At 34.8% G+C, this 17,543-nt stretch overlaps 1 protein-coding gene across 3 annotated transcripts in view; it reads right to left on the reverse strand.

Moving 5' to 3' along the window:
• SOS1 (SOS Ras/Rac guanine nucleotide exchange factor 1) overlaps positions 1-17,543 on the reverse strand; it is a 131,106-nt gene that overhangs the window by 15,319 nt on the left and 98,244 nt on the right. For all 3 annotated transcript variants that reach the window (XM_027555071.1, XM_027555070.1, XM_027555069.1), the window contains 8 exons: positions 17,411-17,533; positions 16,796-16,899; positions 15,472-15,694; positions 14,010-14,129; positions 9,871-10,033; positions 9,268-9,385; positions 1,329-1,501; positions 1,011-1,127 (listed from right to left, as the gene is read on the reverse strand). In XM_027555071.1, coding sequence (XP_027410872.1) covers positions 1,011-1,127; positions 1,329-1,501; positions 9,268-9,385; positions 9,871-10,033; positions 14,010-14,129; positions 15,472-15,694; positions 16,796-16,899; positions 17,411-17,533 — 1,141 coding nt within the window. The remainder of the gene's footprint in view (positions 1-1,010; positions 1,128-1,328; positions 1,502-9,267; positions 9,386-9,870; positions 10,034-14,009; positions 14,130-15,471; positions 15,695-16,795; positions 16,900-17,410; positions 17,534-17,543) is intronic.

The raw sequence follows: 17,543 nt of genomic DNA on the forward strand, positions 1-17,543 counted from the left end.
TCTTTCCCATTCTGTTGTTTTCCTCTATTTCTTTGCATTGATCGCTGAGGAAGGCTTTCTTATCTCTCCTTGCTATTCTTTGGAACTCTGCATTCAGATATCTGACTATGCGGTAATACAGTGATGCCATCAGGATTATTTACAAATGCATTTTGTAAATGCTATTTACAAATGGATTAAATTGCTTGAGTTCTCACCTGTTTATGCTAGTTTTATGACATTTTTTTTCTTACAGAGTGATTGTTTCTCGATGTCAGTGTATTTCACTGGAGCAGACTATATAGCTAGTTTCAATTTTCTGTTTTTAATCTGTCTTTTGAAATTGTTTTAGGCCTTGAGAAATTTTCTTATAGAGTAACTTCATTAAGCTTTAGTTCACAGACATTATGAGATTTATCTTGGTTACTTAGAAGCCATTTATGTTTCTTCTTGATTCCTGACTTTCTTATGAATAAGAGAGATTATATTCAGAACAGTGAAATGATGATACTGGATATAAATTTGGTCAGGCACTTACAACTAATAGGAAAGAATGTAAATTTTGTTTCCCCCTCCAAAAAGTATCTTTTGCCAAACCTGTTATTTTTATAGGTAATGATTTATAGTTAAATTCTCATGTCATTACTTTCAAAAAAGTTGTAAGTACATATATTTACTATAAGTGAATCGATATAAATCAGTCAAATTTCCTGCCCTTAAAATAAATAATGAATAACATTTTTCTTTGTCAAAACAAAACTAAAACTTGAAGAAGAAGAAATAATAATTTTATAAATTAATTTTATAAAAAAATAAAATTAATTTTATTCACATTAATGTTAGTGTTCATTTACTTGGAACTAAGTGGACTAATCCTGAGTGTATTTATTAAGGACTTATTCATTATTTTTATCCATTACACATGCACTTCATCCCTGAATGCCTTTATAGAAAACTATAAACCACCAGATAGATGTAGATAACAACCGCAAAAAATATTTAAATGTAAAGGAAATAATATGAATGCTTACAAATCTTGGAAGAGGCTTAGGGTTTCGTGGTTCTATTTCTAGGGATTTGTTGAAAAGATAATCCGTAAATTCTTTTTCCATGCTATTTCCCATTGGATTCAAGTTTTCAAAAAACCTCTAAAATAAATGCAAAGAATTATTATTGTTAAATAATTTACATTCAATTTAAAAGTCATGAAAATAACAAAACATTTTAACACAAAACTGGAATTATTTAAAGTTTTATTTTCCTTTTTCTCTTCTATGAAATAAACCTGACTCTTATCAGGTGGTTATAAACTTAATCAGAAATATGTATCCTCAAAGAATTCAACTTACTTTGATATCTGACTCTACTCGTAAACAGTAAGGCTGATTTTGGTACTGCTGGATCTCGCCTGTTATTTCTGCTACTTTCCTCCTTTTGCTAAAGTTTATAAGCTCTTTTCCATGCCGTTTTAGGACCTCAGGGTTGCCTTCTTCTGTTTTCAAGATATTAGTGAGATAAATTCCTGGAAGATATAATGAAATTATTTCAAGGATAAAAATGGAAAAGGCTAGTTTTTTTCTTTTTCAGTAATTATATTACACCGTACCATCTCAATCATCATAACCCAAGAATTAAAGCACAAATTTCCACTCTATGAAAAAAAACAGGCTAAGTAAATATCAAGAGAAAGGAAGACCAAGTTTAAGAAAATTAATAGATTTACAAGAAGAATAATCAATTTTCCATCTCCCAACAATAATGTCATGGTTTTGTTAATGGAACTTTTAAGAATAACCCATCATTTGACACATATTTTTCGCAAAAGAGGAAAATGTTAAATTCAGAGGATCATATTTTCTGCATAATTATCTCTTGGGGCCCTCAAGAGGTTATTAGGATTTGTAATTCAGAGGTGGTACTGTTTGGATAGGCTTACTCATGAAAATGTGAAATGATCTGCAATCCTATCAAGTACAGGACTACATATAATTTATGTATATTCTGGTCTTCAGTACTTCTAGAGTTATGGTAACCAGGTAGAGTTCCTATTTCCGCATCACTGCAGGCTGTGCAATGGATGAGGAGGAGATTGAACAGAAAAGCAGGCTTTTTAGTTCCTTTCTGTTCTAGCATAAAGGTTCTGGAGCCAGCTCTGCTGCTTTCTAGAGCCAGCTCTGCTGCTTTCTGTTTTTGTAATCTTGTACAAGTTGCTTAACCTCTGTGTGCCTTGGTTTACTCATCTGGGAAATGAGGATAGCAGGGTTGCTGTGTGAAACATTATGAGTTAATTTATCTACAGACTTAGAATAGGGCCTGACAAAAGCAGATGCTTAATTATCTATGGTTGTGATTGTTGATGCTGTTGTTGCTCTTCTTACCCTATCCTCTTATGTCTGCCTTTTCCTCTCAAGTACTATGATGCGTGGCGGGGGAAAAGTGTGTGAATATGAGTTCATTCACTCAGTACACATGTACTGAGTCTCTGCTGTATGCCAAGCACTGCTTTAGGTACTGCAGATACAAAGATGAACAAGATACACAGTTCCTCCCTAAGGAGTTCAGAGCTTTGAATGTGGGCTACTACAGTACGATTTGGTAAGTGCTATATTAATGAGTACTAATGCATAAGATGCTATGAGAACACAAACAAGGTGTGCCTAACTCTGCCTTGAGCTTTTGTTAGAGAAAAAGGCATCACTGATCAAAATATGTTTAAAGTAAGTCTCAAAAAATGAACAGAAGCTTAATAAGTAGAGTAAGATAGCGGGGTGTTCTAAGCAAAGCAGCCATTAAGTTTGAAGACATTGGTCTGTAGTGAAGCTGGAAGGCATACTCAGAATTGGCTAGACTTTAGGGGTTTGGTGTGTGGGGTGGAGGAAGAGGGGCAGGAAATGAGGACAGGCATAGACAAGAGGTTAGTAGTTCTAATCCCTTCTCCACAGCTATACGTTATGTACTGGATGAGAAGAATGAACAAAGTAACAGGCACTTACGTTCTAATCAGAGATAAGTGGTTCTAAATGAGTTTATGGTAGAGGAACTGCATGGCTTGTGGGATTCTAGTTCCCTGACCAGGGATAGAATTCAGGTCCTTCGCTGTGAGGGCAGCAGAGTCCTAACTACTGGACCACCAGCGAATTCCTGAAGCAAAACTTTTAAATACTAGAATTTTTGGCTATCTTCTTCGAAAGATTAAATGACTCACAACCAATAGTGAACAAGTTAGCAATAATGAAATATGATAGATATCAGTGCTTGTCTGGTTCTAGAAAGTATTCAGTTATTAAGTGTATTGGTTACTTGGTTATTTCTCAGCACGACTATGCATTCTAATAAGTCCAGGCTCTTTTATTTTTCATATCTCCTATCACTGCCTCCTTTACTTGCAGTCAGTTATATTCTCCTTCACACTAAGTCACTCCAGTATTCATGCCTGGAGAATCCCATGGACAGAGGAGCCTGGCAGGCTACAGTCCATGGGTTCACAAAGAGTTGGACACGAATGAAGTGAGTTAGCACGCACTATGCTAAGTTGCATGATCCACTTAGCTCAGTGTTCAGTCTGACAAACGTCCATGACAGTACACATGATTAACGACAGCCAAAATTAACTTTCCATACTCCATACTAGCCACAAATTGATGGCCCAATTGTGAAGAGTTTGTGGGTCAGGAAGAGACCCCCTTTTTTTTATTAAAGAGCTTAGGTTTTATTCACTAGGTAATTAGGAGATTAAAGCATCTTTACATTCTAGAACGATTTCTCTGGAGTTAAGAAAGAGTTAATACTAGAAGGAGGAAGCTCAGTAGTCCTCGGTGAGATAATGAGGGTCCACAGGGATAGAGTGGACTGCATAAATATTTAAGAGGTAGAACCCACAAGAACTGGTTAACTGGTTTGGGCAGAGGTTGGCACAGTGAGAATGAAGACTCTCAACTTTGTGCTTGAGGGTCTGACTGGGTGATGGTATAATGACTGACCTGGGGAACATGCAGATAAGAAGTTATGGGATATTGTAGGTGTTAAAAGTATACTTGAATTAAGTTGTGAAAATGCTTATAAGTAGCATTCTGAGACAGTCCAGAATAAAATTTGGAAATTATGACAAATAAATTGCTAGTTAAAAGGAGAACAAATGATTTGAGACATGGTATTTAGATTTTGTTGATCATAAACTATCAGTAAAAAATGTTTAAGCATGCATGTTTGTTTATATATATGTATACACACATATATGATAGAAAATGTACTGCACATATATATATATATGACCTGAATATTATAAACTGTTAAGGCTTAATTTAAAAAAAAAAAAACACAAACATCATTTTACATACCTGCTCTGAAGTCAGCTGTTGTAGGGAGGGGAAAAGCAGAGCATTATGACAAATAATGAAGAGGGGTGAGGTTTCTGGGAAAAAGTGGCTGCTCAGGGTTCCCACAACACTTTGTTGATGCTCTGACTTACATGTTTCTACAATAGTGGTATATTTACTACACAGCACTGTAACTTATTTTCCTGCTCTTTCAAGGGAGCTTATTGAGGATAAGACTGTTTTACTTGTCCCTCTATTCTCAACACCTAGTCCTGGTTCTGGCACATACAGGCATTCAACTGATGTGTCTGAATGAATAAACGCAGCACATTATTTCAGAACAGAAATGAAAGCATTTGCAAACTAGAGCAGGATATAAGAGACATATAGTCAATTCTAAAATGGCAGGAAAGCAAGAGTGGAGAGGAAGCAAACCAACCAGAAACAGGGGTAGGAACAAAATCAAAGCTGTGTAAAAGGAAGAGCAGAGCCGAGGCTGTGGGCTTGGAATTTTGTTTAGAGAGGTGAGACTTGGTTGAGGTAGGAATCTACCACGCATCCTATTACCTGAGAGGAAATGTTAGTCTGCCCATATATATGCATTCTATCTGTGAGTAGAACCTTTTAGTGTATGGAGAAAAATTGGGATGTAGACCCGTAGCCTGGTGTAACCTTGGAAGGAGAAACTGCCTGATTTTTATCTTTCTGTAAATAGAGCAGTGCCAGCCAAAAAAAACTGAGTAACAAATTCTGATAAGACGATAAAGAAATTAAGTGTCAGGTAGATACTACCCTTGACCCTCTTAATAGAGGGGAAAAATCTAGTAACAGGGACCACAGGATATCACGAATAGCACGATTATAAGTTTAGCAAGTGTACTGAATGACTACGTATATTTCATTTTTTTCTAAGCACCTGACATAGTTCCTGATACTTAGGTACTCAAGAAACATTTGTAGACAGGTTGAATGAAATAAACATCAGACCTAAGGTCCTTCTTAGGTTCCTTTGTTTATGAACTGGCACCAGTTACCACACTTAAAAGTAAATGCATGGACTTCATTGTTTTATCAGGAAGAGAAAATAAATGAACTCAACAATTTTATCAATAATTTATGGGGGAAAATCCTCAGAAGACAGAATAAATTAATAATGATAAAAAGTCATGAATGACATAAAACTATAAAATCAGGGAGAATAATTATGTTTCAGCTTTGTTTTGAAGAAAAACTCAGTATGTAAAACAAACAGTAAAAATAGAAATGGTAAAATATATTGCAAACAGGAGCAAATTCAAAAGTTTCATTTTAATAGACAGAATGCTAGTACTTTAAAATACCTAAATGAGACAACTGTGTAGCAAAAACACAAAACAAAACTGAATCAGAAAGAAAATTAGGGAAGAAATGAAAATGTTATTATAGAATTACATGATACAAAATATTCTAGGCCCAGATGATTTTTCTGTTGGAATATTTCAAAATTTAAAGGCTAGATCATTTTATGACATCCTGGAATAAAATAATATGGAAAGCTTCTAAACCTTTGTTACAAAGTAAATATAACCATAATAACAAAAGCTGATAAATATAGTATAAGAAGAGAAACCACAGAGCAATCTCATTTACAAAGATGGATGCAAAAATCCTAAATAAAATGATAATGCATAGAATTCATTTGTATATTTAACAGATTACTCCACTATGAACAAATTAAGGCTCAATGTTAATAAACAGAAAGTTTCAGTATTAGCAAACTTGTAATTTTAATTTGTTAAACAAGAAAAATCATTTGCTCTCAGATAGAAAATTACTTAAAACAGTAAATGTATATTGCCAATAAAAACGCAGTAGAAAACTATAAAGAGAAATTTTCTAAACACAGTAAACAGCATCGAATCAAGCAAACAGCAAAATTATACCTATCCCTGTTGAAATGGAGATTAAAACAGAACTTCTTATTTTTATTATCATTTAACCTTTGTTTGGGAAGTTATTAATGCTATAAGGCTTAACACAAATAAGATCAAAGGAAGAGCCACTATTATTATTCTAGATATGATTACATATTTAGAAAATCTCCTGAAATGAATAATTCCTGGAATTAAGGGAAATTGACTATTAAAAAAATAAATACCATTCATAATTAAAAATACCTAAGGAAAAAACTAAATATCATATATATACATCCTTTCCAAATTGATTGATCATTCCAGCTGTATTTTGGGGAATTACCCCCTCATTCCCAAGTTCATTTGTAAAAATAAAGAGACAAAATTGGCAAAGAAACTACTGAAGAAACAAAGACAAGCCAACTTTATCATATATGACAATATTTTAAATATAAAGCAGAATTTTGGGGGTTTTTTGGTCCTGCTACTTTGGCTTCTGAGATCTTAGTTCTTCCACCAGGGATTGAACCCTGGGGCCCTGGCAGTGAGAGCTCCAAGTCTTAACCACCGGATTGCCAAGGAATTCCCTAAAGCAAGATATCTTATCCTTGGTACTGCTGACCTTTTAAACTGGTTATTTCTTTGTTGTGGAGGACTGTCCTGTGCACTGAAGAATGTTAGCAATATTCCTGTCTATATTGAAAAATTAAAAAAAAATGTCTCTAGACACTGCTAAATGTTCCTTGGAGGGCAAAAACTGCCCTGGATGAGAATCATGGATTATAAAGTGCCAGTCATTAAGACTGGGGCACAAGGATAAGAAGTTAATGGGACGGACCTAGAGATTATTGTACTAAGTGAAAGTAGTTGGACAGAGAATGACAGGTATCATATGATATCATTCATATGTGGAACCTAATTTTAAAAAAGATACAAATGAACTTATTGACAAAACAGAAACAGACATACAGATATTGAAAACAAACTTAAGGGTTATCAAAGGGGAAATGCTGGAGGGAGGGATAAATCAGGAGCTTGGGATGAACATGTACTCATTACTATATATGATAGATAAGCAACAAGGACCTACTGTAGAGCACAGGGAACTCTACTTAACCTTCTGTGATAACCTATATGAGAAAAGGATCTAGAAAAGGATGATATGTGTATGTATATAACTGAATCACTTTGCTGTATACCTGAAACTAACATGACACTGTAAATCAACTCTACTTCAATAAAATTAAAATAATATAAAAAGAATTTAATGGGGAATATTTTTTTTAAAGAAGGGGGTACAATATGTAAATGGGAATAAAGAAAACTTATTCAATAAACTAGGGTCAACAAATAAAGAATTGGTGGAGAAATAAATTTGAGTATTTCATGATATCTAAAAGAGATTTCAACTTGATTAAACAGTTAAATATAATTTTATAGGTCAAGTCATAAAGCCAGGAGAAAATATGACTGAATATTAAATTTCTAAACTGGAAGAACTTCCTAAGGTTAGAAACAATAGAAATCATAATGGGGAAAATGAACAGATTATAGAATTTAAAAAATACTGTATTTCAAAGAATAAAAACTAAAAGGCAGATTGGTAAAAATATCTAGCTCAAGAAATATCCAGCTAGATATAAATTATCTAGCTAGATTGGCTTTACAGCTCGAGAAAATATTCTCAAATCCAAAAAATAGGCAAAAATATGAAGATATTCATTATAACATTATTTAGGAAAGCAAAAAAGATAGACACAACACACGCGGACGCGTCAGGTCATAGGGTAATGGTTAAATAAACTGTCATAACAACTTTAAAGAACGTCATGTAGCCATGAGAAATGGTAATTATGAAGACTAAAAAAACACCATACATTTGGGACATGGTAAGTGAAAAAAGAAAACCCTGTGTACATGTCACACAATTACAACTATATACAATATGTATAGGACAAAGATTAAAAGCAAATACAAAAATGGTTATTAGAAAGCCTGAACAAAGATGTTAACTGAAAAAATACCAGGACATAACAATGTTACATGCAGTATAACTTAAAACTATATAGAAAATATACAAATAGAGATAAGGGAAAGGCTAGAAGAAAATATACCATATACTAAAAAGATTAAACACCACATATGTAATTGAGGTCATAATTTTTGTAAGTATTTAGAGGAAGAATCACCAGAGCATACATCCTAGCACAGAAAAGAAACCAGTGTGAAAGAGATACTGCTGCTGCTAAGTCACTTCAGTCATGTCCGACTCTTGTGCGACCCCATAGACGGCAGCCCACCAGGCTCCCCCGTCCCTGGGATTCTCCAGGCAAGAACACTGGAGTGGGTTGCCATTTCCTTCTCCAATGCATGAAAGTGAAAACTGAAAGTGAAGTCGCTCAGTCGTGTCTGACTCTTGGCGACCCCATGGACTGCACCCTACCAGGCTCCTCCGTCCATGGGATTTTCCAGGCAAGAGTACTGGAGTGGGGTGCCACTGCCTTCTCTGGAAAGAGATACTAAAGATATAAAATACAGGAAATAAATGATGGAATAAGAGAGAGAAACCTATCAGAAGGGAGAAGATTTAGATGGTTGGTAGGTTTCAGTCTTAACAGAAAGAAAAGGCACTACTTTCTTTCCTCTTGTGCAGAAGAGAGGGAAAAAGAGTAGGTAAAATTTTGATGTGTAGAAAGAACGTGTGGGCCCTAAGGCACATTATTTTTAGCCATGTGAAAAAAACTGTATATAAGAAGCATGGTTATAAATATGGGTAAATATGGTCATGCCTCTTCTGCAGAGTGTCTGGTTTATTAAAAGTCAATAAAAAAGACTTCTATGAATATTAAAACCGAAGTAAGCATTATACAATACTGAATGGCTGCCCATTATGGAAATAAAAAGTAGAATGTACATATTAAGCTTGATCTTAAAGTCCTCACAGAGAAAAATTCTAAGGGGATTCAGGTGCTAAATATTTGTTAAGTATTTTCAGCTGGTATATTAGACATGTGTATACTCAGTCACTTAATGAAAAACTGTCTTAGAAACATGATAAAAATTTAAGAAGAAATGCTCACCAAAGAAAGGCACACATGGTGGATTAATAGACCTGAGTTTTGCCAAATATTTCTTATAGTGATCTTCACTTAGTTCATGAGCTTCTTCTAAAATTTTCTTTTGGCGACTTGGTATTTGCTACAAGAAAAAAAAATATTTAGGGAATATAAATTTAGAAAAGGAATCACAGATTTTGCCCCAAAATGCCAGGCTTACAGTAAAAAAGCCCAAACACAACAGTATCAGTTTGACTCTAAGAATGATAACACTGCTTCAAGAAGACTGTCTTCATAGACTCTAGTACAATCTTAAAGAAGTGTGTGTATGTAAGAAAAATCTAGTTTATCTTGCCATTCCTCAATTATCTGAGCATTTTATTATACATTATATTACAAATCAGATGCTGAAATCTTTTTCTAACTTAGGCTAGGACCTGTGAATGTATTTTAATGAGGTTGCCTAATTTAAAAAGAGCACACCAATTCAATAAAAATTTAGATAATTACATCATTTTGGCTGTTACTGAAAAGATAGATGTGTCTCTAAAGATCATAATTGTTAAAATCCTGATCCTTAGAATGGGGAATGGAAGTTCATTTAAAAAAACACCTTTGCAAACCTACCTCAAACGTGTGGTCTAGTCTGTAAACAGGGGATGAGTTCATAGCACTGACAACCTCAAGAACACCATTGAAGTTGTTGAGCTCTTGGAACACTTGTAGAATCTCAATTATTCGACTCACCACAGCTACTCTTTCTTCTAAGTTTTCAGTTTCTACAATACATCTGGGAATCAAAGACAAAAAGTGAATTAAAATGTTTGTAGTTTTCCCAACAAAGGTATGATTTAAAGAATTTACCAAATAAAATGGAGTGGAGGGTAGCTATAGTATAACAATAGAGAGTATGTATGCAGGGTGGCAGGTAAATAGTAGGTGAATAGAAGGAAATGCTTTCAGTCAGGCATGCTGCTCTTCTTGTTTTCCAGGCCAAATCAGTCAATCATTTTTCCTACTGTATTTGGTGAGTTTGCTCTCAGCACTGGAGTTCTCCTAGGTGGCTCAGCAGGTAAAGAATCTGCCTCCCAACACAGGAGATGTGGGAGACGCGGGTTCAATCCCTGAACGGGGAAGATCCCCTGGAGTAGGAAATGGCAACTCACTACAGTATTCTTGCTAGGCAAATTCCATGGACAGAGGAGCCTGGTGGGCTACAGTCCACGGGGTCGCAAAGAGTCAGACAGGAGTGAGTACGAGCACAATGTCTATCATTTTGTTGAATGGATGCTGGTCTTCAGGATGTGGGTGTGTTCTAGGGAAATTTATTCTCAAATTTTGTAATTCTCTGACTCTTATTCTTCATCTAATCGTAAGATTTTAGTGATCAATGCTCAATTTTTTTGATATGTAGGAATAATTAGCTACATTTCTAAGAACAGCTCTTGAGATAAGCACTATAATGTTAAAAAGTGACTTTTACAATTAAGCATAAAATTTTAAAAATCAGAAAGAATAAAGAAGTCAATGAAAACAAAAGCTCTTTATATTTAAAAGCCAAGAATCCTTGGAAAGTATATATATCCAAGTAAAAAGAAGCTATGCTCAAAAAAAGAATTCCTCAGTGAGCATTTATTCTCTATTTCTAATATCTGAGAGAATTTTTAATCTACTACTCACTTATCGGTAAAGAAAATAATATTTTAAACTTGGTTTTCAATGGCTGTTCTGTCCTGTCTGACTTTTTGCACCCCTATATATTACAGCCTGCTGGGCTCCTCTGTCCATGGAGTTGTCCAGGCAAGAATACTGGAGTGAGTAGCCATTCCCCTCTCCAGAGGTTTTCAATAATGTAATATTAAACAAATCAATCTAAGAAAAAATAAAATACACATATGGAAAAATAAATATAAACCAATATTAAATATTAACAAAAATGTAAAGTTGCAGATTACACTATTCTCTGATGAGGCTGATCTAACACAATGAAAACAAAACACTGCAAAATTATCAAAATAAACTTGCCTTATTATCAAATTAAATATGTTTATGCATTAAAACATTAGCCAGATGTCTATAAATATATCATCTATTGGTTAACTGTTTTTCTGGACATTTTAAAAGGCATGATACCAGTATAATATATTTACATCTTTAAAAACCGATTTGAGTCGCTATTAACTAGGTATGCAAAATGAGGCCACCTGGGGAGCTTTTGTAAAAACCAGGTAGGTCTGGGGTGGTTTCTCGAGACGTGATTTCAATTCTAATGCACATCTATGGCCAAAAACCACTGTGGCAAGTGAACAAGAACCTCTTCCACTGAAAAGGCAGAAACTGGACCCCTTATACAATGTTAACGGTGAGAATGCAGAATGATGTAGTCGCTATAGAAAACAGTATGGCAGATCCTCAACAACAACAACAAATATTCGAAAATAGGACTTTCCCGTGATCAGCAATCCTGCTTCTAGGTATTTATCCAAAACTACTGCAATCAGTATCTCAAAGAGATATTAGCACTCCCATGTTCATTCCAACACTGTTCGCAGTAGCCAAATACGGAAACAACCTAAATGTCCATCTACAAATGAAAGAATAAAGAAAACAAGAAATAGATGTACAATGGAGTATTATTCAGTCTTAAAAAGGAAATAAAAAAATGAACACTGAGGACATTATGCTACGTGAAATAAGCGAGTGGTAGAAGGACAACTATTGCATGATTCTACGTATGTGAGGTATCTAAAAAAAAAACAACTTATAGAATCAAAGAATAAAATGATGGTTCCCAGGGGAACCAGGAAAATGGTGAGTTGCTTATCAATGTATAAATTTTCATGCTGATTAGCACTTATTTACACAAGATAAAGAAGTTCTACAGATATGCTGTACAACATTATGCCTACAGATAACAATATTGTATTTATACATTGAAAAAAATCTTACCACAATTAAAAAAACAAAAGAGAAAAGAAAAAGAAATGGCTGCCTTCTCAGCAATCTATTAAAAATAGGACAGAGATGGAAATTGTCTGTAGGTCTTATGAGTTATGTTTCCTCTTTGCAGACATAACTTAACTATTATGATGGAAAAGAGCCTTTGCAATTGAAGTATAGTTATTTGAGTTGATAAAGAAGAAATCAGGAAGCAACACTTAGAGGGCAAACTCCAAAGTTTTACTTTTTAGAGGCTAAGAAGTAAAATAAATAAATAAAAGGAAGTCAGAACTTTCAGAGGAGTTATTTCTCTTTAGGAATTGCTTTCTGGTCTTTACCCACACTATAGCTCCAGTCATTCCCTATGTCACTGGTCTCTTGTTCTGATAATGCCAATATGATCTGTGCAAATTTCACATCACCCTTATAAAACATGGGTCAAGATCATAAAAAATATGGCCAGTACATAAAACTCTTATTTCCAGTTCCAATTAAAAAACTGTATTGAGATTCTGGACTTCTGACATGACAAGAAGTTATGCTTCCTTACTCCTCAGGGACACTGGTGAAAATTATATAAGTTTTAGCAGTCTCTAGAAATGGCCCTAAAAGTAAACAGCAAGTAAAGAAACATCTATTCAGGAAATTTACAATTCAGTAAGAGAGGCAAGAGTCTGCTTCCTCAGAGAACCTTGCAGAGGTGGGGGGTGGGGGGACACAATTAGACAGCCAAAACCAGGGGCCCCATCTCCTTTGACATCTAAAATGTCAAGACTCAATGGGGGAGAAAAAAACAGGGAATGGTAAACTGCCTGTAAGACAGATCTGATAAGTCAGATTAAACAACAACAACAAAAAAGATTTCAAAGGAGTCATTCTGAATTTATTCACAGAACTAAAGGGGAGTATGATTTAAAAAGCAAAGTGGTGGGGGGTGCTGATGACAGTGTGCATCAATAGGAGTGTCCTAAAAAACACAGGAATTGCAGAAGAAACCAAATGGAAACTCTGGATTTGAAAAATATGATAATTAAAATAAAAATTTTACTAGAGCGACTCAATAGTCAGTTTGAACTGGCAGAAGAAATAAACAGTTAAACTTATAGAGGTATTGTTTTTCAAAAATGAAGACAAAGTAAAGATTTTTCAATATAAACAAGAACTAAGAGAATTGTTGCTAACAGACCCACCATATAAGAAGTGCTAACTTAGGTTCTTCAAGCTAAAGGCAAGTAACCCCAGACAGCAGTGTGAATCCACACAAACAACACTGCTAAAGGTAATTAGTTAATTATAAAAAACGCTGTAAATGCCTATTTTTTCCTCAATGTTTTTTAAAACTGATTTTAAAAAACAACTGGATAAAATAATATGTATGTAATGTATTGTTGGGTCTATAACGCATAGAAATGTAACGTACGTGAAATACATTGCCAATAAGAGAGCAAAGCTGGGAAGGGCTAAGAAAATAATACCAATGCACTGCTAGATCTACATCGTTAATTATATGTAGTACATGTTACAATACCACAAAAGGGGGGTAGTGAAGAGAGCTATAGAGGAGTAACATTTTTATATATCACTGGAATTCGGGTATAATCTGAAACTAATTCTGTTATGATGCATGTGGCAAACCTAAAAGGCAATCATTAACAACAACAACAACAAAAACACTTAAAATGCTGTTTTAGAAAAATATTCACCAACTGTCAAAGAAAGGCAGAACAGAGGAACAACAACAAACACATGAGACACGGAAATAAAACTGCAGTGAAATTTATAACATCACTGACTGTTACAAAAGTAAGAAGATCGGTAAGACTTACTTCTCAAACCACAGAGTGAGATTAGTGGTGTGCCGGATCATTTTCAGAAGATTAGGAGAATTAATTTCTTTGTCTTCTTTTGTCCACACACTTCCAACTAATTCTGATGGCTGTACAGCTCTAAAATCATCAAGACATAATTCTGCATGATACTTTTCCCTCTAGTATACTGTTTTATCAAGTGAGATAAAAGGTTTACGAAAACAAGGTAAAACAAAAGCATTATAATTCTGCATTTTTTCCATTGATTTAAAAAAATTTTGTATGCATGTACCTGTGTACTCTTTTTATTGCTTTAGAGCAGTATTTTGCTTTGGGCATGGGTGGGGTTTCTTCACAGTGTCTTTCCCAGCACTTATAAATATTATCTAACAAATGAGGGTAAGAAAGTAGTTTGGGATAATTCTTTTAAATAATGATATAATAATTGAGGGTATAGTAATTGCTGCAATTCATAAATCTCCCCAAGGAAGGGAAAAAACTCTCTTAGGAGGAGTCTTGGGAAAGAAAAACAAAAGGTTCTAACACTGATTTTGGGAATAGTGATGATCTTTGGTGGGAAACCTATACATTTAGTTTCCTTTTCCATTTAGTTATTAAAAAAATAAACAGCTTGAAATCAAAAAAGTCTAAATTTAAAACTAGAAACAGGCATGTTTTTTGAGATTAGCAGCTATGCTGCTGCTGCTAAGTCGCTTCAGTCATGTCTGACTCTGTGCGACCCCATAGATGGCAGCCTACGAGGCTCCCCCGTCCCTGGGATTCTCCAGGCAAGAACACTGGAGTGGGTTGCCATTTCCTTCTCCAGTGCATGAAAGTGAAAAGTGAAAGTGAAGTCGCTGAGTCATGTCCGACTCTTAGCGACCTCATGGACTGCAGCCTACCAGGCTTCTCTGTCCATGGGATTTTCCAGGCAAGAGTACTGGAGTGGGGTGCCATTGCCTTCTCCGTTAGCAGCTATATCAATGTATAAAAACTAAAAAAGGTTAAATGGCTATGACTTAAGTTCATAATGACAATGGTGCTATCTCACTCACTGAGCCCTTACTCTGTGTGGGGCAATGTGCTAAGTGCTATAAATATATGGACTATTCTAAACCTTGCACAACAGCTCTAGGAGTAGGTGCCATCATTAACTCCATTTACTCTTGAGGAAACTAAGCAGCAGAGGAGTAAGTCACACAAGATCAAAGTTGCCCGAGGATACGAAGTTAGCAAATGACTTTAGTAGATTCACTAACTAGGGGCGACTGCATAGAGAGAGAAGCTATAAACCCAGCTAGAGCAAAGGTGATCAAGGAGTAAAAGAAGAGGCGTCTTCTATACAGAAGGCCTTCTCACAAGACACTTGGTGTACTATCTCATTATGTCTTATAATAATCCTACACGCCAGAAATCAGATTTCATTTTGAAAGTTAACTCATTTGAAATGATTTTTCAGCTTGAACATCAAATTACATACCGATATAGATCTGATTCAAGTAAAGTGAGTTGTCGAGCAATTTCTATTGGGTGTAAGGTGAGCAGGTCAAAAGTCTCGATGTGCCCAGGTCTGCTTATATGCCACTCAACCGTAGGAGGTGAACTCTGAAATGTAATATTATGACCTGGTCCATTGTCTCTGGCAATTTTTTTCCTTTGGATTATTTTAGTGATGGATTCAACCCATTTTTTCATTGCTTTACCTGAAATAACATTATATGAAAAGTAACATTTAAGTATTTTACTCAATATTTTATTTAAAAAAGTTTAAAATCATATAAATGATACCTGAATATATCTTTGTTATAAAAAGTTCAAACAACCAAAATTTAAAAATGAAGTTCCCCTTCACCATTTCCCTGTTTCCTATCCTAGTCTCATTTTTCTTCATGTGGCTAACCATTTATTAATAGTTTGGTATATATTCTTCCACATCCTTTTTAAATAAAATGAGAAAGTAATTTATTTGCAGAAAATTTTCACTTCTATTGTTCTAAACTTTAGCTGAAAATATTATTTTATAATCCTCTCCAAAAAAGATATCTTACACAAATAAGATTTATAATGATAGGATCATACAACATTAGCTGTTAACCTAACAAACTGCATTTTATAAACCAAACAGCGCCATAGGACTGATTCCTTCCTTTTGTGTGTTTTTCATGTGGCTTTGTTTTGCACTAGGCATGAAAGTACTATTATTTAATCCCTTATTTTTCGATTCTCATTTAAAGTGTACAGTGGAAATAGAAACAAGTTTGTCGAGGACATTTTTAGAAATAAAAGGGGAACTGGAGATCATCAATCTTAGCTTGTCGTGTTACTGAAGTCTAAAGAATCAAAATTATTTCACCCATTTATCTAACAAATGGCAAGAGTTCAGAAGAGAACTCTTGTTTCTCCGGTCTCAGTTCAATAAACGCTGCTGATTCTCTGTATGTTATGCACTATTTACCTAACTGTTTCCCAGTCAACCTCCATTGTGGTGTTACTACAACAGTTTCTAATTGTCCTCTGGTACACATACTTTCAGATGTGTAAAAACAGCATAAATTGAGACTCTTTCTATCCAAGTCCAAAATAATCAGTAAGTTGATTTACTAAACGAAAATTCACTGGATCAACAGGATCATTATTAAACAATTTGTAGGTCAAAAACATTTGATGAAAAAATTTAACTTTTCCAGTTGATTATGCTGGCATTATTATAAATACCTCTAAACTACAGTGAGTAGTGATGTTAGTTGATAGTCACCATACTTTTATTACATATAAAACTAAGGCACTTAAAAAAAAGAAAATACCTCTTACGGTTCCAATAAATTCCTCCATTCGCTGCAAAAGATCTGCATCTCTTTCAAAATCATAGAAGTGGTGCTCTACCCAGTGCCGACATACATTTAATACTCTGTGGTATTAACACAGAAGAAGAATTGAACTATATGGGAACTCAAACATAAACATTTATCACAATGAGAGGTATAAATGAAAACACAGTAACTCAACAAATTAAATACAGATGACCCTTGAATAACAGGGTTTGAACTGCACGGCTCCAGGTGTAATTTTTTTTCCCCCACTAAATCTATACCACAGTGTAGTACCCTAGGCAGGTGGTTCAATCTGTGGATGTAGAACCAAGGATTCAGAGGGCTGACTGTAAACTGGATTTTCCACCCTGCTGACGGTCAGTGTCCCTAACCCCCATGGTGTTCCAGGGTCAACTTTAATCTTGTAAGTGGCTTATCACCTTCAAAATTCTATTTTAATTAACACTTACACAGTAATTTCTGATAACTTCTCTTTACTTCACTCATTTTACATGTTACTTCCTCCTTGCTTGGGAAAGATCTTATTTACTTTAATTCTGAAACAAAAGTTCAACGAAGACTTATTTACTTATTTATTTTAATGCTTACCGCAGCTGCACAGGCTGTATATATTCTTTTCTAAATCTCTTTAGTTCTGCACTCAAGGGTTGATCCCCATTCTCTATAGCGATGCGATCAGCTTCTGTTGGCTCAGGCTCTGGAATTTCAAACCTAACATAAA

Source organism: Bos indicus x Bos taurus, chromosome 11 (assembly GCF_003369695.1).
Source record: "Bos indicus x Bos taurus breed Angus x Brahman F1 hybrid chromosome 11, Bos_hybrid_MaternalHap_v2.0, whole genome shotgun sequence".
In the NCBI taxonomy this organism is placed as follows: domain Eukaryota; kingdom Metazoa; phylum Chordata; class Mammalia; order Artiodactyla; family Bovidae; genus Bos; species Bos indicus x Bos taurus.